The sequence below is a fragment of the Paramacrobiotus metropolitanus genome, unplaced genomic scaffold (assembly GCF_019649055.1).
Source record: "Paramacrobiotus metropolitanus isolate TYO unplaced genomic scaffold, Prichtersi_v1.0 Parri_scaffold0000196, whole genome shotgun sequence".
Classification (NCBI taxonomy): domain Eukaryota; kingdom Metazoa; phylum Tardigrada; class Eutardigrada; order Parachela; family Macrobiotidae; genus Paramacrobiotus; species Paramacrobiotus metropolitanus.
The window spans coordinates 111,431-134,985 of NW_026570416.1; the positions used below are offsets into that span (position 1 = coordinate 111,431).

Below are 23,555 nucleotides of genomic sequence, written 5' to 3' on the forward strand. Positions count from 1 at the left end.
TCCAGTTAATTAAAAGTGAGTTTCTTTGATTTGATTTAATTTTTCATTTTACCAATGGTTCCTGATTTTTTATGCAGGTGGAATTGCACACCGAGCGTACCGCTATCATGCAGACGCAGCACGAGCCGCCGGGAAAGAATCCCCGAATTTATTACAATATTTTGAATTTTTGAAAGAAGAAAAGCTGATATGATATTATTTGTTACGATTGTTCGTATGAAACTACAATGAGAATAATGAATGTAAAGCGCAGAACGAGTGTCACTTTATTGCTGTCAGACCAAACCACATAAATGCAGACACTTTCAAAGAAGAAAACCATCTATTCAAAGCTATCGTCCATATCCGAATCGGAAAACGCCTCCACCTCGCTGTCGGATCCCGCTTCCGATCCCAGCTCCCAGTCTGGATCTGCAAACAGCTGAATTTATTTTACAGTTGTAGAATGTTTCGAAACAATTTTAAAATTTATTATTGAATTTGTTTTGAAATATTCCGGAATTTATTTTTAAATTTATCTTCCAATTACTGAATGATTTTAAATTTCCAATGATTTTATTATTTTATTTTTATTTGGTTTAATTTACCTTCTTCCAGTGCACGCACTGCTGCCGCCATTTCCACCGAATCCTTCTCGCTTTCCTCCTCGAAGTCGCTTTCTTCTACAAAAACTTTACCGTTCATACTACTATCACACAAACAATAAACCTAAATACAGAAAAATATACCGGTATCGGTATCCATTTCTTCTTCGTCCTCGTCGTCGCTCTCCTCCAGTGCGCTCTCGTCTGCCATCAGGTCCAGGATACTGGTGACGACTACGGTGTGGGCCCGGGGGAACAGTAGCTCCATCGCCTCCTGCAGCGAGGAGCAGTGAGTCACCGGATTAAAGCTGACGTCGACCCACTCCAGCGGCAACTTGCGCAGAGGAGCGAATTGCTCCGCGCTAGTGAAGCCGTTCCCCTTCAGATGGATTTCCGTCAACTTGATACACGGGCGCAGCGCCAGGAGGGCGTTGCCGGCGAGCTCGTTGTCATCCAGGTGCAAGGTTTCCAGGAGGTCCTTGCACGGCAACGTATCCAACGAACGCAGGCCGCAGTTCTCGGCCGAAATCGAACTGTAAACGGCAGTAATTTATTTTAATTTATTTTTCCATTTTTACGCATTTCATACATTTTTATTTATTTTGAAACCCGTGAGGTTGAATTAATAATTAAATATAATGAAACAATTAGCTAAAAATCTTACCGGATGTTGGTGAACTGCAGCAGCAGTTCGGTAATCGGGATTGCCGGCATCTTGATCCCATCGAATTCCAGGATCGCCGCATCCGTCGACTTGGTCAGCAGGTACGCGTTCACCTTCGCCGCGATGACAGCATCGGCCGGAAACTCCTCGACAGCATCATCGGCGTCGTGGACCAGAGCGGCGGCATCCTGGACCGGTGCGGCATCGTCCTGGACCGGTGCGGCAGCGTGGTGGACGGCAATGGCATCGTGGACCGGAGCGGCGGCGTTCTGTACCGGTGCGGCAGCGTACAGGACCGGTGCGGCAGCGAGGTGGACGGCAATGGCGTTATGGACCGGTGCAGCGACGTCAGGAACCGGTGCGGTAGCATCGCAGACCGAAGCGCGGGCCTCCATGGCGAAGTGTAAAAGCGATTTTATATTTGGAGAAATTAAAAATCGAATCCTATTCTCGATATCGTTTAATTAAATTATCCCGGGATCAACCATCCACACGATTCCCGTAGCGGGTTGTGTGGATGGTGTTCGATTTTTCAACCCGATTATGGGTATATAATTTATTAATTATTTGCTAGACCAATAGAAAAATTTGTTTGAATTATTTATATTTTTTACTGAATTTATTTTCAATTAATTTTCCATGGAAGGATTACTTGGATCCGCCTCTTGCGGTAATCTAACAATACGTAACAAATGAATGAATGAATCAACGAACAAATGAATGAATGAATCGATGAACGAATAAATAAATAAATATTTAGATAATAAATAAGAATTTTGGTAAATAAATAAAATATGAATAAATTTAACGGATCAATTTGTATTTACCGCGGTGCAGTTGCGTGTCACACACTAACATTTACCGTCAGGACTAACTAAACAACAACACCGAGCCAATACGAGTAGCGATTTGTACCGCAGGAACGGTACCGGAAGTTACTGGATGCAAACAAAAGATTTATATATAAATAAATTCTGTTCCCACAAACATGGCCAGCAGGAAAGCCGTTGTCAGCCAGATGGTGTTAGCATGACATAACCGCTCCGTGCCGACAACGGAATGCCTGCTACAAAATTATTCCCATATCTCTCTCGACTAGAAACCGATGGGAATCTCCATGCGACGTCTATGTGGACATGTATACTAACATCGCTTACAGTTCACTTTAAGAAGCGTTGACTGGATTGAAATGTCCGGCAAGAACGTTGCATCACATAATCAAAATCAGCTGAACACATAATATTCTGATATTTTAGACATATTTTGTACACTGCCTTTTTTTCCGGCTAATAAACGATGTACGTCATTTGCACTAAAAAAATTTGCTCTAAATGTTCAAACGACTCGAAGTTTAAAAAAATTGGTGAAGTTCATTAAGAATAAAGTACGCTGCAGGTCGAACTGATTTGAGAATCAGCGAGCGAAAACAAACATTAAATTTAAAACGAGAACGAACGAGATAGTAAAAGTGATTGGGTGCCGGTATGTTGGCGTGTCGCTCCACCTCAAGATCTATGCAAACAATGCCGTCACAACAATGTTTTTGCAAGATGAACAGAATAAACGCGAAATGACAAAATAAGCACCTCGATCGTTCACAAAACTTGATAAAATTTCTTCAAATTCACGAACACATAGATTTCAAAACTAATTTCTTGCAGATTTCTGTCATAAACTTCTCAACGGCAAATTCATCAAATTTTCAAGCATGATTACCTGGATTTAAAAGATGCAAGAGTATGAAAGATGAAGAATTCACGGTTTCTGCGTTTATTAACAATTTAATATCAAAGCACAGCCAACTTCTCTTACTTCCTCTTCGAACAACCAATGAGCCAACGATCTCTTGCACGCTCAACTGACAACACTGGCATCCACTTTCACAGATTTTGCAATGCTGCATACGAAATATTAAGAAAAAATAATCACACATATAAAACTTAAAAAGGAAAAAATTAGGTAAGCAGCTATAGCAATATACACACTGCTAATAATTCAAAACTGCAGCAATCACTTTCAGGCACAATCTCTGCTGTCTGATAACTGTGGTAATCGTGAGCATTTCCTGAGCAGTTTTTTTCTTAGAAATCGCAGCAACATCTGGATAAACTTATTTCAATATTTCATTCAATTTTCGTACAAATGCACGCTTACATTTGTGAAGAGTTCTGACTAAAAAACGCATTTTAAATTACACCTTTTACAGTGAATAAAATGCTGTGTGAACACTTGACGACCTCCTTTTTTCACAAATCTTCTCTTTTCCCTGCCTCGTGCGCACTCCGACAAATCGCTAAATTTTTCGCGGATTTTTTAACGGTTTTTTTCCCGATAATTTTTAACGTAATAAAAACACCGAAAAATAGCGAAAAATGCCAGAAAACACTGCAAAAACACCGTATAAGCAAACCTGTAGAATCCTGTGCATTGATACGCGCTTTTTTGGCCACGGGACCATCACCGACATTATGATCGTTCATTTCCACACCGATAGACACTTTGTCCGGGGAAAATAAAAAAATCTCAACGGAAAACAACATCAAGATCAACGCGGAGCAATGGCCAACATGGGACGACACAGAAATCCACGGCGATCACAATGGACACACGGATCCGACCAACGGCCGTACACAACCGAAAACTCCTTACGGATCAACGAAAATCTCCCGTTTCCACGGGATTTCGGAGCGGCGGAGGGCAGTGCGGAAGAGGAAGACACCGTCTCCACAGACGGACAACAGGGCTCCACACGCAGCTGACAAAACTGAGGATTTCTTCGCGCGTTCGGGAACACAAAAAAACATCCAATTCACTTGGAATAAATATCTAAGCAGGGGATGATCAAGGGGAGATGAGGGGAAGAGCGTCCACCGCGGCACTCTGGCCGTCGAAACATATGCATGCAGGGGAACGATTACAGATACGAACGATACACACTAAACAGTCAGAACGTGTGTTGCTGCCACTGCAGCAGCACCCACGAACTCGGGCGGATACTGATACGTAAACACTTCAGATCTATCATCCGCAAAATTCCGTGACGTAAAAAATTAAAAAACTGGAGAAGCTGTACTTGTAGCAAGCAATCTAACAGATATCAACTGACACTTTTGAATTTTGCGATGGCTCGGTGGATTCTCGACACCAGTAGCGAGGCGAGCTGTATGCTTAGCTGATAGATTTGTTATGCAGTATAACTTTACAGGGGGTAATCACCACCAGCCTGTGCACGGTGCGATACGCTGTTACGTTTAACAAAACACGTATTAAAAACTGATAACTTTTATTTTTGCAATTCCATGCAGAGAATTATGTAATGAAAAAATATCAACACGTTTTGTAAGCTCTGCTCTCCAGTACCCACACAAAGGGATCACACGACATTACAAGCATCTGCACAAAACAGATCAGCCTGGTCCTCCTCCAGCTATATGAGCGCCGACAATATCCGGTGCGTGCCCCTGCCCCCTAAATTAGGCATAACACTTTTTTTTAATGGTTTTAACTTTTTTGATGTATTTTCAATTAGCGTTAACACAAAAAACATTTAAATAACCAGGATTTAAATAGACTGGTGCTCACCACGGGTGGGGATTGATTTCCCCGTTGCGAAAGGCCTCCGCATCAGGCCGCAGTGCTTCGATTTCTCGGTCCCGGATCTTGAACAAAAGCAAATCATTGCTAGTGTTTCAAAAAAAAGGAAATCGGCCAGCCTGTCCGCGGTTCAAAAATTAAATAATAAAATCAACAATCAGTGAAAAAAACAAAAATATTTAGATCACGAGTCGCTGTAAAAAAAAAAAACTGAAAAAAATCAACAATCCATAATTGCTGAAAGACAGCTTCGCTGCGCATAAATCACCAGCACTGCGTTCGAACATATTTATTTGCGATTATATGCATCGGAACAAAATTGTTGATTTTCTAAACCGGTATATCTGTACTGAAAAATTACAATGATCTTACAAGAAGCTGTTGTTCCAGGGAATGGATGATCTCATCCCGTTCATCCAGTCTCTCCTCCAGGGCTCGCTTTTCCCAACGCAGGCGGAAATAACGGAGCAAAAGCTTCATCTGGAGACATTATTGATTTAATTTTTAGCTAATAATTATTTTCAATGAAATTTGTGTATACTTACTTTTTTAATAAAGAACAACCAGAAACTAGCAAACGAACAAACAAATCAAACAAACACTAAAAAACTCAAAATAATTAAACCAACAACCGGTGTTTGTGTGTGTGTGTGTGTGCTTGCGTGCCGTGTGAATTTCTTTGTCTTGTGTCCCTGTACTAGGATTACGTTGAGCACAACCCCATTCCAGTAATGTGATTTTATTGGAACTGGAACTCACTAAAGCCTAGCAACAGCTCCGCCGCCTTCTTACGGCAGTCAGAGCACTCCCAGAAAACTACACTGCTATTGGCAGTATTCTTCGCTATAAGAACATTGGCTGCATTACCACAGTTACATCTCAAAATTTCTTTTTGCTCCGGAGTTCTTGGCTGGTTCATCGGATTCCGAGGCTGGCATTCGGATCCGATCTTTGAAGTCCCTGGCTGACGTGCGCTGCATGACTCCCGGAGGTGCCGTTTCAGGCACCTCTTACGCATAGATATAGAGCAATGTATACAAGTGACATTACAAAGCCGATAATGCTTTTCGCGTAAGTGACGATCATAGTCGCCCTTTCGCTTGAACTCGCTCTTGCAAAAACTGCATTCAAAATTTGCTGAACTCATTTTACAACTGTAAAATGTAAAGTTACAAAACAAACTGAGAAATTATTTTTCGACTGCATTTTTGAAAAGTAGCAGTTACATTTTACACCCTGCAGTACTATACAGCAGGGTTACAATATTTTACACCACCTAGTAACTATCACCATAGGGTGGTTAGCACTATCACAGCTATCTAGCTGTTCCCATACGCTACACCCATATATTAAGCAAACTCGTTCCACTCAGCCTCCTCTCCATTAACATGTACAGGTTACCCTCCTTATAATAAAAAACTCGTTCAGGTTAGCCTATCACTCCAAAACGCGTATACGAACAAATGCCTCTACTACTATCTCGTCTTCGTAGCGCGGCAGCTTTCTATCAAAAAGCAATCGGCCCTTACAAGCTTGTCTGCTACAACGGTCATAAAGGTGTTGTTACATGAGCTCAGCAATGAAAGTCATGTTATCAGTGATTCAAACAATAACGGCAACGCTGCGTGTAATCAGTAAATTGCGTTTAAGGACTCAAGTGTAACGTAACCGAACACCAATCATCTTACGAGCCAAACGGCGATTCGGAATTAACCCCCCAAGACTCATCGTGGAGGCCACGAAGACGACTACCACAATGGCAAACAGACTTAAATTTAGTCTTCTCCCTATCTGAAATAAATGCAAAGAAGAAACGTTAACTGTTTACCATTTATTTCGATAGTTTTAGTTTTGATCGTTATTTGGCATGCAAAACGCGAATACGCTCTATTACAGTATGTCTGTGTGTTACACGCCGTCATCCGTCATTGTTGTTGTCAACGTGGTTGGCGAGGACAGTTTCAATTCAGCACCGGCGCAATAAAGCCATTTTATTACTACTCTACACATATTGCGTAATCGGCGGTAATCCACATAATTCCCAGCACATGTACAACAAGATACATAAGAATTACGGTATTTTACTACACTGAAAATTAATAAATAAACTACAACGCTGTGTATGCCGCCGTTAAAAACGCCAGGCCGGTGAGCAGACCAGAGCAGCGGAGTGTGAAGGAACACGACTGGCTGAGGATGCCAGATTTAGTCAACGCAAAGTGATTAAAGCTTTTGTACAAGGAACCGTCAGCATTCTGCGAAACTGCCAGAAATCCGCCATGGAATTTGACGGTATACAGGATGGGCGTCTTGTTGGTTGGCAGCGGCATATCCCCGTAGCGGACGGTGGTACTGAGGCTGCTCTGCAGGGGCTGTAAAATCTCGCTCTGCGAACAGTTATAGGCCGTCTTTAGCTTGGCCACATCCAGGTGGCTGAGCCCGTATCTCTGCCCTATCCGCAGCGGCGGTAGGGATTTCTTGGGAACGATTGCCAGTCTCTCGGGACTTATGGCCACTTCCGGGCCATAATGCATCAGAGACTGAACATCATAACGCAGGCCAAATGTCGCCATCTGCGACAACATCTGTATATCTTTTTCTTGGACTCCTGGCAGGAGATTGCTCCTGTTTATACTGATGTAATTGTCTCGGTCTGGACGACTGTGCTCATGCAAGAATCCGAGGGCGTGCATGACGACGTGTTGCACGATGCCTGGTGATAAGCATTCCGAGTGCAGGAGCACTTTTGTAGGACGGCTGGTGATGCGACCAATATCAGCTTGGCACCTGTTTCAACAATGCCTTTTCTGTAAATCTCGTTCTTCGACTCTACAGGTTGCAAGATTAAAGAATGAGCCACAGATATTTACACTGCTCGGATTCCCGTTTGGTGTTGAAACTGGATATATAATTCCTCCGTTGTGCGAGGCTTAAATGTTATACAGTCACTGCTCTTCCATGCAATGATGTCCAGAGCTTCTTCTATAATTTTTCTTTCTTTGATTTCTAAAACGAGGCTATGACATTCAATGCTCTTCCCCTTCAACTTTTGCTGTCAAAAGATAGCTACTTACTAAAACCGTGTAATGCATAGGGGATAGCTTGATTGTTCGGCCAATAGCCGGTCGATCCGAGAAACCCCGTTGCTTGGATGAAACTTCTATATCCAGTATCACGGTCTCCCCAGATAATATCGTTATATAAGGGCAGCCCGGTATGGGAGGAACACATCGCTTTTGTCATATACAAAAGCCAGACAGCACAACCCATTGGTGATAACAACTGTGTAGCAATCATTCTTTAATGAGCAGCAACTAATCCGTTCTAGTATCCGTATGCGGTATGCCTATTACCTCGCCTTACAACTTATCAACCTTCGGCTGGAACTACCCCTTTTCGCAATAACTATTGCTCTTTCTATCGTAGAGACGTCTGATTTAGCCCATTAGCGATAACCCGGTTTAAGCTAACAGAACCATCAATGAGCCTGCAGAATTCATGTGGCGCACATCAAACGGTTTATCTCTCTGCAAATGTTTTCCAAGCCAAGTGAATCAACATTGCACCAACGTAAGCATGGTACAGAAAGGGTGGTACCAGGTTTAAGTGGAATCGGTGTTAACAGTTACATGGTTCCAGAGATAATGGAGAGATTAAGAAAACCAGCCCGGTATACTTCAGTATAGCAAACAAATTTATGCACAGACGCGGGAACTTTTGCTTTCGCGCTCTCTCACACACGTTTCCCGCATTGTCTTCTGACATTCCATTCTGTAGCCAAATAATTTGTATATACTGTATGGACTTCAAACTGTGTGTACATGCAGCATGCGCTTGAAACCGATAAGGAATAAGAGTCGGAAATATTCAGACCCGAAAAGGTGCTCCAAATGTTTTGTTACAAAAGGCACTACATATCTGAACTGGCCGTTAAATTCTGCACAGAACGGTTGCAGTCGATTTTGCAGTGATCATTAGAAGCTTCCCTAATCCCTCCCGCAAAAGAAAGGGCACTGGTCTGATAATGCACCACATATCTATCCGGTGTGCAAGAAATTAATACACAGAAAACTGAAGTTCTTCTAGTCAGACAGCGCCAGTATGGATAATATACGACGGATGCGGATACATATTGTCAGAACTGTGCACATTTCGCCTAAGAGCGTTCCGGCTTCTGATCTTTGTCAACACTGGCAAGGCGGCTTCTAAAAAAATTTAAACTATTTTAAAGCGGTTTGGCATTGTGCAGAATGTGGTAGACAGCACCAGAACAAAACATCGCGGTACAAAGTTTAGCCGATAGAAATTGCAGCAAGCTTTCCCTGCGAATTGTTTGAACGACAAACCACCTGAACAAAGTTCTGACCAACACCAGGGCAGGCTTTTTTGCCGATGAAAAATTCTGTTGGCATCCTGTGTACCGATGAAATATTTTCCAACGGTTTGATAAGTCGGGATTATACAGTAACATACTACACACACAAATGATACGGGACATATGTACTTTACTGACTGTATTGGTTTTACTGAGGTTTAATTGGTGTGGTGACTTAACCATCGGTCAAAGTGCCCGGAACTCGCTACGCCAAAAGGCCCTAACTGCAATTTCGAAGACTACGATAATGCTACTCTTCCAGAAAAATCATAGTTTTCAGTGTCAGAATGCTGACTTTCGAGGGACGCAACAAAGCGTGATTTCGTTAGAATAACGTCAGCATCTTTAACAAATTATCCTTTTAATTAAAAGTTTGGCCAAAACAAAAAAAAACCTTAAAGTGTTTAAAGATAAATATTTTAAAATCAGAACAAGAAACAAGTTTTGCACCCATTGATACGTTTGGGGAAAAAAAGTTGGAAATATTAGATTTAGCACTTTTTTTGATAGAAAGTCGGCCTCTGTAGGTTGTGTAACGTGTTATTTATACCACTTATGCAATCTTAATGGAACGGGATTTGGCACCGTTATTGGAGCATCCGTAACGGACACAAGTCAAGTAATGCAAAACTGCTATATACCGCCATGACGCTATCAGAGTTTACCATGATAACGTCGTTTGCAGAATCCCGTAACGGATAGAAGTGAAGCAGTGCACTGGAGCTGTATTAGGAATGTATTGATATTGATGAAAATGGTTTGAAAACCCAGACATTCCATTATATGTCCCGTATCATTTGTGTGTGTGGCAGGGAATAAAAGGTGGCAGTGGCACCTGCCACCGGCAGTGGCAGTTGCCACTATGCGATGTGGCAAGCGATAAAACGTGGCAACTTAAAAAAGCTCAGAAGCAGCTTGTTCATGGGCACCTCAGCCTGACCTCCGCCTGAGTCTTGTGCCTGCCCTTTCCAGTGCAATGAGTGGTGCAACTCTGTTTAGCAGACGCAGCTCTCACGGAATACTTCCAAAATCAGTGCCGCTCGCTTTCAAAGCTCGGTAATGCGACGATATTACAAAAGCGCTCCATTCGTGCATTCACATAGGAGCAGGCCATGTCGAACAATCGTTTGGGAATGGAGGACAGTGTCCGTCATCGCGAAACGATTTTTCGACATGGCCACATGTCCTGAATGGCTGAACTAACTATAATCTGTCACCTCTTGATTAGCGTGGTGTAAAACAAACGCTTTTGACAGAGGAAGGAAGGGAAGGGAGAAACATATCTGTCATAAAAAAGAAACAAAACGAAAATTTAAAAAAGTCGTCATGTAGCGTTTAATTTTTCGCATCAGTGCTGGCAGTCCATTATAGTGTGGACAGTAATCACAGTATAATGTCTAGTTTGTTTAGTTAGAGGTAACGGCCCCGCTGCGCGGGGCCGAGTCGAAACATTTAGAAATTCTTGAAACGAAAAAGCTTTAAAGCCGACTTTGGAAAATTTTATGCAGTATAAAATTTTCCAAAGTCGGCTTTAAAGCTTTTTCATTTCAAGAATTTCTAAATGTTTCGACTCGTGCGCGGGGCCGTTACCTCTAAATATTTCTAGCCTCCAGAGTTTCTAAATTTTAAAAATATCTAGAAATCTGAGTACCTCAATATCTCACGGTCTAAAGTGTCTAATTTATACGAGTACTTATCTAATTCCTAAATATCTAAGAGCCGGTCCGCGGCCCGTTTATTGTATTCCTTAATGTAGCGGCTCTGTAGTACTGGTGGTAACTTGGGCATTCACTACCTACGTTACTTTGTAATACTGGTGGTAGGCTGGCAGCTTAGGTATTCACTAACCTAAAATCTAATAAATATGTATTAAATTTATTTTATTAAATACTGAACAGCTGGCTGAATGGCTGAAAATGCAATTAGTAAGTAGCAAAAGATGCAGTCTGCGAGGTCAATTTGAGCAACTATTAATTATTTCCCACAAGTTTCCATTAATTCTGCGCTGAAATGTCGGCTGAATGGTGTTTTATGGGCATCGTGTAAGTGATCCCACGCATCCATTTTATCACCGTTTAAATACTATCTGTCGTATCAAAAAATTGAAGTTTTGAGTTGGCTAGATCCGCAGGCTACGCGACAGGTCGTCGCGGGACATTTGGTTTTACGGACATTTCTTCTAAGGACAACTCGTTTTTGTGGCAAATAGTCATATGACTGTTCGTTGCCATAAACCAGTCGATATTTTTTCGACTCCGCGAAAGTCGTGCGACCAAGTGTCACACAATAAAACGGTTTCAAAACGAGCTATCCCAAAACAAATTAGCCGCTGCGACGAAATACGTGTGGCGAAATGTCCCACGACGAAATGTCCCGCAACCATTTGGGCTGTCACGAGATCTCGGCAATATAAAGCTACATTAAAAACATGAAAAAAAACAAACAAAAAGACAAAATTACGGAGATTATTACAGTTTTTACAAACTTATCGATTTTAACCGGAAAGCTTGAAAGCTGTCCGCATTTCTACGTGTTTAAAATATTTTCGTAGGTGGCCTCGGTGGGGTTTTATATTTGAAATATTTTATTGCTGCACGAAGTATATTTTGTATTTTCTTTCATTCTTCCATACCTTGAACTGTTGAACACAACTGGTCGCGCGCTAGCGCTACCGATACTTGTATTTACATATTTCTAAGCGCTTTTAATTTAATTCAAAGGATTTTATATGTACATAACGTCCTGTAACTTTGTGTTGACGGCTCTCCTCAGTGCGTCATCACCAGATTTTTTCTTTTTCGATTTCTTAGCCTTTTTCTTCACTCCGAGGCCGGCCTTGTAAATTAGCTTTCACAGACGTGGCAGTTTGAATAGCGTTATTCAAAGGAGCTTGGGTTCAGCAAAGGTACCGACAATTTTGGAGCCTCCTGGGTCGAGCAGAACGGATGGGAAGCGGCCAGATGGCGTATCACTCTTTCCGTGGAAAAACGGCCTTCCCCTAATATGAGACGTGACAGTGTGCGAGACGCTCGCTACTTCGTATATCGCCGGCTCATCAGAAGCAGCGGGATCGGCTGCAAAAGACGCGGAACTGCGAAAGCGAAACCTCTATTCTTAACTCACTGATCAGTATTATTTCCAGCCTGTGGCTTCCGAAACTACGGGAAGTTGCGGCCAAAGTACCCGTCAGTTCTTCTGTGAAGTCGGCCGGCTTATCAAAGAACAAACAGGAGAAGCGCGCGCTAGTGATTATTTGTGGCATCGTATAAGCGTGGAAATTCAGCGCGGAAATGCGGCATCTGTCATGGGGACGGTTGATTTTCTAGAGGGTTAGAAGAGTTGTTTTACTTGTTCTAATTGTGGGGTTTTTAGAGTTTATGTGTAAATGGCATCTGCTGGCACAGGTTGAAAATAAATGTATTTTTTATACAGTCATATAGTTTGCTGAAAAGATTAATTACAGTTTAATGAAAAAAAATTTAATTACAGTCTACAAAAAGCGAGATTTGACTGAATTAAATATGTGCCCTGGTAATTAATGATGAGCGGTACGGCTGCCGACTGTTGTCGAGGCGAGGACAACGTTATGTGTGGTACGGTGCTAGGGTGGACAAACCCCGGATGATGAGGCCTCCTTGTAGATTTATCGCAACGACGGCGTGAAATGGACGTATGCGGACTGGACAAACCAGTCGTGGCGGCCGATATCAGTGCGCAGCCAGCAGTCTACCCGCGCTGGTGGTGGCTTGGCGGCCGGGCTCATGATGATGGTCAGCGTGCTGGCGCAGAAAGTATCACGGGCTCCTGGAGCCGACACGTTGGCGTGGATGGTGCTGTGCAGCAGACCGGGGGTGTGCGAGTTGCCGGCGAGGATGCGCAGAGCGTGGTAGGGCGCCGCCACGAAGCGCCCGTCGTACTTCCAGATGAAGTGCGCCTCCCATCCCGTCCGGCTGCAGTCCACACGGCCGCTGCACGTCATGGAGAAGTTGCGCAGCGGCGTGGACACGTTGCGCAGGGGCGCCAGGAAGGCGTCGCGGGCGCGCAATCTCGGCAGCAGATTATGCGTGCGCACATGACACAGCTGACCGTCGCAGGGCAGCAGGCACTCCACCGTCCCGCCCGAGTCGCGGCTGACGCGGTGAATGAAGAAGTAGCTGGTGTCGGCGCTGGTGGCCTGCCGGTAGTAGCTGTCGCCTTTGGCGGAGGCCGGCAGACGGTCAGCGTGGATGGTGGCGTTCTGGTGGCGCCAGATGATCTGCTGCGCCGATTCGGGCGTGGCGGTATCACAGAAGAACATGGCCACGCCGGCCAACCGGGTCCGCACCACATCGGACAGCGGCCGCACGACGTCCTCCGGGAGTGCGGGCAGCCGCACGACGTTGGCAGTCATGTTGGCTTCGGCTTCCTGCACCGCACGCTCGACTGCAGGGTAAGACAACGGCGTAACACGCACGGATGCATCGCGACAGTGCACGTGGCAACTTACGGGCTGTCAGTTGTTGCTCCGCACGGCAGCGCTGCACCAGCCAGCTAGACATAGTGGCCAGCAGTCCTAGTAAGAGAACGCAGTTCATCATGCCGATTTTCCCTGGAAGAAGGATCCCTGCAATCAATGCCATGCAGCTGTGCTAGAAATCGTCTCTGTACAAATACCCAACAAGTATTCGGCGCGCTGCTACTCAGGTTAGACGCAGACTGAGTTTAATCCAAATCGTGCCCGTTAACCAAACCATCTGTTGCAGCTGCACGGGACAGACAGCCGAATCAGTTATTGAGCGTTGCTGTAGCAACGGATCGGCGGTGCGGGTGCGCTACCATTTCGGCATAGAATCTGCATTCAAAAGTATCGGAGAAATTAATCATTCTCAGTGATCTAAGGAATATAGCAAACTCTCGCACAATGATAACGCTACAGACCCCAATAAAAACATGAACAAAACTTTAAATAAAGCATAGCAGACCTAAAAAATCTAAGAAATTAAAAAATGGCTACAACCTTATGGATACGGTTTACCGACATTCCAAAGAAACGATTTTGACAAATTAAAAACACAAATTTACCTTTTTGTGCAACAGTAGCATGCCGAAATACCCGCGTGTGCCGAAGTGTCTACATGTCGAAATGTAATGTACTGTATGTCGAAATACACCATTGCAGTGCTCTAGTTAAAACACCGAAGTGTTATATGCGAAATCGCGTGTTTTTGCTGCCATTTTTTATTCCGAAATAATGGCGTTACGATGTTGTAATGATGCTTAATTATTCTTAATCTTTCATCTTTCGAAACCGTTTACTCGATATGTTAATATTATTATTTGCACATTTTGAAATTTCAGTACACAATTAATTACAACACGATGACTTGGTGTAATATCTGTTAACACATTAGACTATTGTGCCGTTAGTGTGGTCATATGCGCGCCGCCGTCATTGCTGTTCTACCGCTGCATACCAGTTTTATTTTGCAAAGAATTGCATGTCAGACCGCACAAATTTAGGTGAAGGATTCTCGTTCTCTGTAAGACTGTGCATAGGTCACACCCCTTGTTATTTTCTCTTGTAGAGAATTGTAGTGCATTAGCGCTGCAACTTGTACGTGTACAAATCACGCATACATACATACAACTAAGACGTTTTCGAAATTGCCATTGGCTGGCCCGGCCTACTTTTGCCTACTTGTATAGATGTATGCGTGATTTGTACACATACAAGTTTATTTTTTTTTTAATTGATGAACTTTATTGGTCAAATCGAACACAAGGCGCAAGATATCGGAACATAATAAAGTTATAAAGAAAAGAGTTATAACAGGTAAATCTCATTCAATTTATCCGCTTCACTCACGGTCCCGAGTACAGATGTCGCATTCCCTCTTTGGATTTCCAGCGACAATCGTTGTCGCAGAAATTCGTGAGAGCGGGACTCCCCAGTATGTTGCTGCAGTCTCGTGCCTAATTCCTTGACGATGGCCATAGCAGAGGGTCCCCACGGTCCCATCGTTTCAAAGGCAATTGGTGCGAAAATATAGCGGCCGATCAGGTAGGAATACAGTCCCGACTTCTTCTCTTCGGCTTGTGCCGCTGCCGCTCCCGCGGTTACGGAGGTGGCTCTGAGATGGGAAACCGCCATCGTGTCTACACAAGTCACGTCCCAAGCGAGACACATGCCGCGCTTCCAGGCGAAAGTTGTGCAGCCGTCGGGACGCCGATCTGTTGTGTGGGATGTCCCGCGCGGTTCCAGTTTGGCAGGCACACCAGCTGACACCAGTCCACGGCAAGAAGAAGTAAGAAACGCAAATGCACTAGTATCCCATTTGCACTTGCAAACATTTTTCTACACTGTTGACTGAGCACGCTGTAAATGGCAAGGTTGAGTTCATTCAGTTCACGACATAGCGTTGAATGAACTGAATAGGAGCGTAAAGTGCCACGAACCGTTTTACTTTGAGTCTTTCCGAGCGATTAATATGTTTAATCTTTCTCCGGATAAATTTTGAAAGCAGGGAAAATCTTAGAAGATACCGTTGTCAGGTGCTCAAAGAAGTAAACAAACTACAACAGTTTGCTGGCGTTGCCAACCGCACAGGCTACTGCTGGCAGTCTTACTGAAACTGAACTTTTGAATGCTGCAGCATAGCGTACAACTGCCAGCGCTGTAAAGTTTATTTGCAAGTGCAGCTGGGAATACGGTAGATATATCGGTACATAAAGGTCACAAATTGGTTTAAATATAGGTACGTTTATTCAAAGGTCCCACCTAGAGATGGCAGCGGCTGGCTAAACGGCTGAAGTCCTTAGCCGGCAACTCAACCGGCCGCCGGCTAAGCCGGTTGCAGAAAAACTGTAAAAAACTTAAGGTTTTTCAAAAAAATTTTTGAGCCACACAAAAACATCATCGCCGGAGTGGTAGGTATTCACAAAAAATCGTAGGCGTTTTGTCATTGTTGCGAAAAATGAATTTTGAAGCGTTTCCGATGAAACAAAACAAGTTATTTGGGAATTCCTGTCTGAATATGCCGCATCGGCCACCGTTCTCACGTTAGCACTTCGGAAATGTTATGCCAAACACCATGTTTTAACGGCTTTTTACATGAGTCCGACTGAAATAAGCGCAAACCTGGCTCACAAGGTGACATGGCGGCGCCAAAATTGACGCTAAAGTTGCATCGTAATGCCGCCGCTCAAGCCGCTTCAGCCGAGTCGGCTAAGCCGCAGCTGGCTGGAGCCATCAGCCGGCTTAAGTAGACGGCCCGAGATCGGCTACGGCTTGCAAAAACCCTCAGCCGGCTCTCGGCCAGCGGCTGCCCTATCTAGTCTTACATCGAAGCAATGTTCGGTAGCATGTTTAATATTAATCACTTCGTCTACTTGTATACAAACTCGTAACTGTTTGCTTCAGCCAGTTTAACGCTATTTTAACTAGTTTCAACTATTACTTCCGATATTATTTATTTAACCCGTTGACGGGCATGGGCATCAGGAGGCGACAAGGTGTTTGTGATTCTTTTCCCGTAAATGACAAAATAATCATTGGACACTAAACGGTCAGATTGCTTTCCAAACCGGCATGCTGAGAAGTGCTGTTGCTTCCCTCATTTAACCGCTTCATTTGTATTTTTGGCTTTGGATTGTTACGCCTTTCACGATCCTTTAAAAATAAAGCAAAATTCTGTTTCGATGTGTCATTCAGTTTCCTCATATGTCGCTTTGCTTGATTCCTAAAGTTTTCACTACCATTAATGCGGTTCTTTTGATCAACAACAGGCTCTCCGTGGTTGATACGATAATGTTTAAAATCTGCAATATCTAAAGCACTGTGGCGGTAGCATCGTGCACAGAAATCACAATCCCGCGGCGGCTGTAACACTGGAACAACGCAGTGCGCACCATGTCGGTTCCCGGTTGACCTGTACTAACAAACAGCTCCTGTGGAATAAGCGCAGTAATTTTCAAAACGTATTGAGTAGGACAAGTGCACCCTGATTAATTCTGGCAAGCTGCGTTAATTGCTGACATTACTGCTTCGGTAGTTGTACAAACTACGTACACATCATAATAAAATTATTATAAGCAAATAACGTAATTACTATTAACATCCGCACTATTTTGCCTACGATGTACGTCGCAGTATCGATCTAAATTATTAACTATGCAAATACTCGTAAGTGAGAACATATCGACTCTTCTTCTTTGTGCTTATCGTAAATTTTTAGATAAGTGAATTGGTCATGACGGTCGAGGTAGTGTACGTAATGGCAACCGTTCACCGCGCCACCTTCGCGCTGGAAATGGACTGTCTTTATTTGTACGCTAGAAATTACGGAACAGGCTTGTATACGTACCACTTGTACTTGTTCTTCCATCGCGTCTGTAGTAAACTCATAGTAGAGTATATTAGTGGCCCTGCTATCGCTCAGCGCTAAATCGGTAGCCGATCTTGATCTACTCTGCAGCGTGCACCTCGGTGACCTTCGACCCGCACCAATGCCACACTGTGCCAGTGAATTAAATAAGACCAAGACCGGAAGTACGGCGCTGGGGTACGGTATAACGTGTAAATGTACTGCAACTCGAAACTTTGCTGCAGATTACCGACGGCCCGATGGCGCATGTGGCTTGATCACGGTATTTTTTCTAATGATTTTCATGTGAAATCTGAAGTCACTACTATGACATACGTGTACGTTATGATATCATACTTTGATACACATTTTTAATTAGTGGCTGAAATTGTTGTGACTATATATGTATACTCGGCATGGATTCGAGGCAGCTGTATCTGTATACGTGGACGATCGTGGCAGCGTGCATAAGTATCAGCGCGCTGCCGGCGGCTTCTGCAGCGAGAGACTGCGGGGACGCGGCCGGATCCGGACAGGATCTGGACTGCGCCGAGGGCGGTCGCCCGATCAACACGGCCACGAACTACACAACCATCCCATCCGACCGAACATCGTCCTCGTCCTCCTCGACGACATGGTACTCCGCTAAATTCAATTTTTTTTATTTTATGTTTAAATTACTTTATGTTTATGTTACACTGTAATTTTTAAGGAATTTTATGTTTAAATTACAGTGTATATAGTATACACATTTAGATATTTATATATATTTATATATGTTATAAGTTTTATTGGGCAATAGCCGCCAAGATAACAATGATTGCAAGCGCCGGTACACTACGTGAAAGTTAAAATTTAAACATTAAAACAACAACCAAAATCTCTATCTTCTCTTGGGTTAAAAGGTAACGTGCTCAAAACAGCCGTAGCATTTCCTTTTACAACGGCGAGACTAAAACGCTGCTTAATGAAAGCAGTAGAACGCGCTTCTCCACTTAAATCACGAATTTTACGGCCCATGAAATGCAACAGTTCACTGAAAGCGGGGCCAAATACTCCCAACGTTTCAATCACTAAAGGATAAAAATATATATGTTATATATTGTTGTTATATATATTGTTGTTGTTAAATATATTGTTATATATTTGAACGCAATGATAATCCACTGGCTCCTTATAGCAGTGCGGCTTTTAGTTTTCTTCTGCGCAATGACTTACATATATATCTGGACAGGGCTTTAACGACGTTAGCTTCCACGGCTCGACACAGATTCCGACGCCGCGCATCGACCGGCTGGCGCGTGAGGGCATCATCCTGCACCGGATGTACACGCACTGCACCTGCAGTCCTTCCCGTTCCGCCCTCCTCACCGGCAAATACCCTTTCACCATCGGTATATAATTATACAGTAGAATCACATATGCCCATAGTACTATTGCCGTATCACTCCGTCCTACCTTAATTAAGGGATTTGGCCCGGTAATAACCATCAAATTCGGGTACATACACGGGAATTTTCGCTGTCGCGCACTCCTAAAAACTTTTGTGCATTGCTTTCTGACATGCTTAAGTAGCCCAAGGATTTGTATTCCTACCCTAGGAATGAAATCCGTGTACGCGCGCAACATCCGGTTCGAAAGTTAATAATGAAATAAAATTCCAAAAGTTAAACGGGCGGAGGTGTACCAAAAGTCTCATTATGAACCAATGATCCTTAAATTCTGCACGAAAACGCACATTATTACGTAGATGGTTATGGTCCCGAACCAGGTTTCTACCATTTCCTTCCAATTTTAAAATTCATTTTAAAATTTGAAAAAAATCATGAAACTCTGGATCGGTTTAGAAACGATCTTCATGGCCAGCATTTACGTGCAAAATTTGAAGGAGATCGGTTCATAATGACACTTTTGGTACACCTGAATGCATTTAAACTTTTTAGAATTTTTTTAAGAGCCATAACTCCCGAACCGGATGTTGCGCGCACAAACGGTTTTCTCGCCTGTGTACTGTATACAAATCATTGACTACAGAATGTCATAAAACAAAGCAAAGAAGTATTTGGGAGAGCGCGAAAGTGAAAGTTTTCGTCCATGTACAGGAATTTAGTACCATGTACTAACGGGCCAGTTCCCTTAATTCATGCGAAAGATTTATCAGATGAAAAATTGTGTGCAGATTTCGTTTCTATTATACACATCTTTAAAATTTCGATTTTTTAGAAATTTGTTATAATATTTTCAGTAGGTGTTTTTTAATATATCTACACTAGACTTTTTTAATGATTTCTCTTAGGTTTTTTGGGTTTTTTTTACGCAATAAAAAATTAATAACGCTTATCAGGGATGCAGGGTCACCCGATTAAACCCGGCGAGCCGTGGGGATTGCCCTTGCAGCACAAGCTCCTGCCGGAATACATGCGGCAACTGGGCTACTCCACCCACATGATCGGCAAGGCAAGCAACGCATCGTACATCAGTCCCGCCAATTTTGACCGAGCTTGCATGCAGCATGCGTAGGATGACGTTTTAAACCGGTCTGCTTTACGGAATTTGATTACTCGTTGCAGTGGCATCTCGGGGATCACCAGACGGCGTATCTGCCTCGTAATACATGCTCCTTAATATCCACCACGATTTCCCAAGATTTTTATTTTATGGCCATAATAATCTGCAGATAAACGCGGATTCGATACCTTTTGGGGAACACCCGGCGGTGTACTCGATTACTACTCCTATCAGACTTTCGAGGTGGAAATAATGATTTGATGGCTGGATTTTGGACGATTATTATTGTAACTAATTATTCAATAATTTAGGGATACAATATGTACAACGGATCGGACGTGCTGCGCTTCAACGAGAGCACCTACGTCACTGACCTTTTCGCCCACTGGGGGCAGGCGCTGATCCAGGAGCGAGCGGCCGCCCAAAAGGTCACTAGATTAACTTTATCATACGGATCTTTATATGCTTATATTGTAATTTTAATTTTTTAAAATTTTATTTTATTTTTTTTAATTGTTGTTGAAATTAATTTTTTTATTTAATCTTCTGTTAATTTTTAAATTTTGTATATATCTATTTAAAGATTTATTTTAATTTTGAATTTTTAACTTTTGCTTTTTTTAATCGCACAATTTCAATGCGGTTCTATCGATACCCGCGGTGACTGCATTCGCAGCCCTTTTTCCTTTACTTCGCCCCCAACGCCCCGCGGGGCAGCGTTAACCGCAACGACACCCTGCAGACGGCTCCCAAGTACCTCAACCGACCATCGGTCCAGGCCATCGCCCACCCGGGGCGCCGCAAATACGCAGGTAAATTTTTGCTAATTGACGGTATTTGTTGGTGCAGAAAATGCGCTGTTTTTCATAGCAATGATGCAGGCAGTGGATGACGCTGTTGGCACCATCCACGACGCCATCCGCGACGCTGGGCTTCTCCATAACACCGTCGTCTGGTTCCTCTCCGACAACGGCGGCCCGCTACCGCAACCCGGCACTTTCGGTGTCGCTGCGTATGTATTTGATTTATTTTCCTTTTTTATACCATTATTTTACCTAATGCAAATAGACAAATGAACTAAAAAAAATAAAACGGAAAGTTTGTTTAACTTCGGTATTTTTTACTTATTATAGTATAAAAACAGGAAGTTTTTGTCATAAAACAAAAATGATTAGTTTTTTTTATAAAAATAATTTTTGTTTTTTTATTGGAATATTTATTTATTTATTTTTTAGCGTTTTACTTATCTACTTTACTGTTTTTATAGTTTATATTAAGTAATTTTTTGTTTACTGAGAGAAGGGGTTAGAGGCTAAAGGTCACCGTGTTGGTTAACCAGACCGGCGAGTAACTGGCCCCTGCGCGGTGGGAAGCAGACGCTCTTTGAGGGCGGGGTCCGCGTGGCGGGCTTCGTGTGGGGCGGCCCGTACAACGCGGTGGCCGGCGGGAGTCTTTACCAGCACCCGATGCACCTGACGGATCTCCTGCCCACCCTGGTGGCCTCCACGCATGTCCCAGAGCTGGCCGACGAGCACCACGATAACTACATATTGGCCAACAGCTCCACGCACGGGTATAACCACTGGGACTACATTTTGACGGGCCGCGCCGGGCCCCGGCACATCACGCCCCTGGACATCAACCACACCGAAGGCCGCATGGGCCTAATTGCCGGACGGTACAAGGTGGTCACCGGGAACTACTTCAACGGCTCCCGGGAGTCCAATAAATGGTTCGAGCGCTTTCTTCGCTCGCCTCGCTCGTAAAAGTAATGTTCGTTTTGTTTAGGACCCGGCCGTTTGGGACCAGCGACGCCGACCCGCAGCAGGTGGAGACGCGGGCGCGCGTGCACTGCCACCACCCCGAAGGGCGGGAGCAGACGCCGTGTAGCCCAGAGAAAGAGGTGTGCCTCTTCGATTTGCTGGACGACCCCTGTGAGACGAATAATTTGGCGGCCGCCCGTCCTGAAGTGCTGGAGGAGCTCCTGGAGCACATTCGCCGCTGGAACGCCAGTTACCACCCGGTGATTAGAATACTCAACGACCCGGCCTCCGACCCGGCGCTGCACGGCGGCGTGTGGCGGCCGTGGATGGACTAGCTTAATTTATTTAAACCACCGTATACTTGTTATAAAACTTTGTTATTTGAAGTACTGGTTTGGTTTGCTGTAAATCGTTGCTGCTGAATGGTGCTTCCTCGTATGTTGAATACCAGTAATGTTACCGTATAGTAAAACTAACAAAAAAAACATGAATTTTTTTTATATAGGCTAGAAGTTGTTATACGTACAAAGTTGTAAAGTTCAATATCCAGAGATCGATGCGGAAGGATGAGCGCTGATATACAGTAATCGCCTGACAAAATTGCTTGCAGTTAATACAAGGAGAAAGCTGCACAAATAAGTACCAAACGGCACTCATCAAAAAGCGGAACGAATCAGCTGCTACTTTGCCGAGTTACAGTTCAGTAATTAAACGGTGCTTATTGTGCATAGTATTCTAGTTATCCCGCTTCTTTCCTAGTCGCTTCTTATATTCAACTTTTAAAAGCTAGCTTGTCGATAAAATCCAGCACATACTGCTTAATAAAGTGGTGAGCAGCATAATGCTTAATAATTCTGACCGTGACCTTTGGAAATCTTTTCATTTGTAATGGGTGTGTGTTCTAATTGACTGCCGGTGCTGCTCAGCTGTGGGACGTTTTGCGAATCGGAAGGGAATAGATATCGTTGCCGGCTGCAGCGCACAATCCGCCGTATATGGCCGGCTTTGTGCGTAGCATGCATATTGCGACCATATGCGGATGCTTGTGCGCTGCATTCGATTCCTTTTCCTGACTCATTCATCTCGGTCCGCCCGTCCGTTTTAGGCGCGTACAATTCGGAATGTTTTTACTGCGTGTTAGGCTCATATCTCGTAATTGTCGTACCGCACGATGAGCGATTTTCTCCCGAATAACTTGTACAGATACGTCTGTCCGAACTACTCTCCTGTCTGATATTAACTTCCAGAATAGCTGGTATTTCTGCGGTTATTTCTGTTGGACACGTTTTACGCTTCACGAAAATCGTTTAGCTGAACATTTCAAGGAAGGAAATCCAGGGACTTTCTGTGCTTGCAGAAATGAAATTGTAACCGGCCGGGTGTGGCAGCACGATGCCAATTTTATCCTGACCCTTTTGCAAGAATCCCATCGTTTTCCTTATTGATTTTCCTTCTTTCCTTATAAGGAATTCCTTAGCAGTAAGTCTATGTAAGTAAGATCTTCTTATTTAAGAAGATCCTTCTTGCACCGAAGTACTGCTCTAAAGTACCCTTTGAAACTTTACGGAAAAAAACTTCAAGAATGCTGACCGTTGTTGTAAAGTTGTTGGAACTCTGATAAAATAATTGATCTTGACACTTGTGCGCGTTGGCAAGCTATCGATGCAATATCCAAAGTTCCGCGCATGATCTTACAGCTTACAATTAACTGATGTAATCAGGTTA

General features: G+C 43.6%; 4 protein-coding genes across 6 annotated transcripts; 1 reads left to right on the forward strand and 3 right to left on the reverse strand.

Annotated features, from left to right (window-relative positions):
• Positions 1-211: 211 nt before the first annotated feature.
• On the reverse strand, positions 212-1,905 carry LOC129600785 (acidic leucine-rich nuclear phosphoprotein 32 family member A-like). Of its 2 annotated transcripts, none has more exons than XM_055499366.1 (4): positions 1,249-1,905; positions 729-1,117; positions 588-662; positions 212-411 (listed from the first exon to the last, which is right to left on the reverse strand). In XM_055499366.1, exons 1-4 carry the CDS (start codon positions 1,641-1,643, stop codon positions 323-325), a joined length of 948 nt encoding a protein of 315 aa, XP_055355341.1. In that variant the 5' UTR covers positions 1,644-1,905; the 3' UTR covers positions 212-322. The 2 variants fall into 2 exon arrangements, with proteins under 2 accessions (XP_055355341.1, XP_055355342.1); XM_055499367.1 differs by having other exon boundaries at positions 212-421.
• A 4,885-nt stretch (positions 1,906-6,790) lies between these two features.
• LOC129600784 (hatching enzyme 1.2-like) lies at positions 6,791-8,369 on the reverse strand. The gene is made up of 3 exons (XM_055499365.1): positions 7,917-8,369; positions 7,713-7,848; positions 6,791-7,629 (listed from the first exon to the last, which is right to left on the reverse strand). Exons 1-3 carry the CDS (start codon positions 8,137-8,139, stop codon positions 6,951-6,953), a joined length of 1,038 nt encoding a protein of 345 aa, XP_055355340.1. The 5' UTR covers positions 8,140-8,369; the 3' UTR covers positions 6,791-6,950.
• Positions 8,370-12,622: 4,253 nt separating this feature from the next.
• On the reverse strand, positions 12,623-13,930 carry LOC129600787 (uncharacterized). The gene is made up of 2 exons (XM_055499368.1): positions 13,704-13,930; positions 12,623-13,639 (listed from the first exon to the last, which is right to left on the reverse strand). The coding sequence occupies exons 1-2, from the start codon at positions 13,834-13,836 to the stop codon at positions 12,861-12,863; spliced, it is 912 nt and encodes a 303-aa protein (XP_055355343.1). The 5' UTR covers positions 13,837-13,930; the 3' UTR covers positions 12,623-12,860.
• Positions 13,931-17,581: 3,651 nt separating this feature from the next.
• LOC129600781 (arylsulfatase J-like) lies at positions 17,582-22,375 on the forward strand. Of its 2 annotated transcripts, none has more exons than XM_055499363.1 (10): positions 17,582-18,196; positions 18,794-18,953; positions 19,912-20,016; positions 20,130-20,166; positions 20,237-20,310; positions 20,379-20,495; positions 20,744-20,879; positions 20,938-21,079; positions 21,407-21,799; positions 21,856-22,375. In XM_055499363.1, exons 1-10 carry the CDS (start codon positions 17,976-17,978, stop codon positions 22,163-22,165), a joined length of 1,695 nt encoding a protein of 564 aa, XP_055355338.1. In that variant the 5' UTR covers positions 17,582-17,975; the 3' UTR covers positions 22,166-22,375. The 2 variants fall into 2 exon arrangements, with proteins under 2 accessions (XP_055355338.1, XP_055355337.1); XM_055499362.1 differs by having other exon boundaries at positions 17,585-18,196; positions 19,904-20,016.
• Positions 22,376-23,555: the final 1,180 nt, after the last annotated feature.

What these genes read in the sequence shown, in the direction of transcription:
- LOC129600781 (XM_055499362.1), top strand. Translation starts at nt 17,963, where the DNA reads ATGTATACTCGGCATGGATTCGAGGCAGCTGTATCTGTATACGTGGAC. An exon ending in TCGTCCTCCTCGACGACATG is followed by an intron (nt 18,197 to 18,793) that starts GTACTCCGCTAA and finishes ATATCTGGACAG; the next exon opens with GGCTTTAACGACGTTAGCTT. An exon ending in CCAGACGGCGTATCTGCCTC is followed by an intron (nt 20,167 to 20,236) that starts GTAATACATGCT and finishes AATAATCTGCAG; the next exon opens with ATAAACGCGGATTCGATACC.
- LOC129600784 (XM_055499365.1), bottom strand. Translation starts at nt 8,139, where the DNA reads ATGATTGCTACACAGTTGTTATCACCAATGGGTTGTGCTGTCTGGCTT. An exon ending in CTATGCATTACACGGTTTTA is followed by an intron (nt 7,849 to 7,916) that starts GTAAGTAGCTAT and finishes GCCTCGTTTTAG; the next exon opens with AAATCAAAGAAAGAAAAATT. An exon ending in CAAACGGGAATCCGAGCAGT is followed by an intron (nt 7,630 to 7,712) that starts GTAAATATCTGT and finishes TTGTTGAAACAG; the next exon opens with GTGCCAAGCTGATATTGGTC.
- LOC129600787 (XM_055499368.1), bottom strand. Translation starts at nt 13,836, where the DNA reads ATGGCATTGATTGCAGGGATCCTTCTTCCAGGGAAAATCGGCATGATG. An exon ending in GGAGCAACAACTGACAGCCC is followed by an intron (nt 13,640 to 13,703) that starts GTAAGTTGCCAC and finishes CTTACCCTGCAG; the next exon opens with TCGAGCGTGCGGTGCAGGAA.
- LOC129600785 (XM_055499366.1), bottom strand. Translation starts at nt 1,643, where the DNA reads ATGGAGGCCCGCGCTTCGGTCTGCGATGCTACCGCACCGGTTCCTGAC. An exon ending in CTGCAGTTCACCAACATCCG is followed by an intron (nt 1,118 to 1,248) that starts GTAAGATTTTTA and finishes TGCCGTTTACAG; the next exon opens with TTCGATTTCGGCCGAGAACT. An exon ending in AGAAATGGATACCGATACCG is followed by an intron (nt 663 to 728) that starts GTATATTTTTCT and finishes AAGTTTTTGTAG; the next exon opens with AAGAAAGCGACTTCGAGGAG.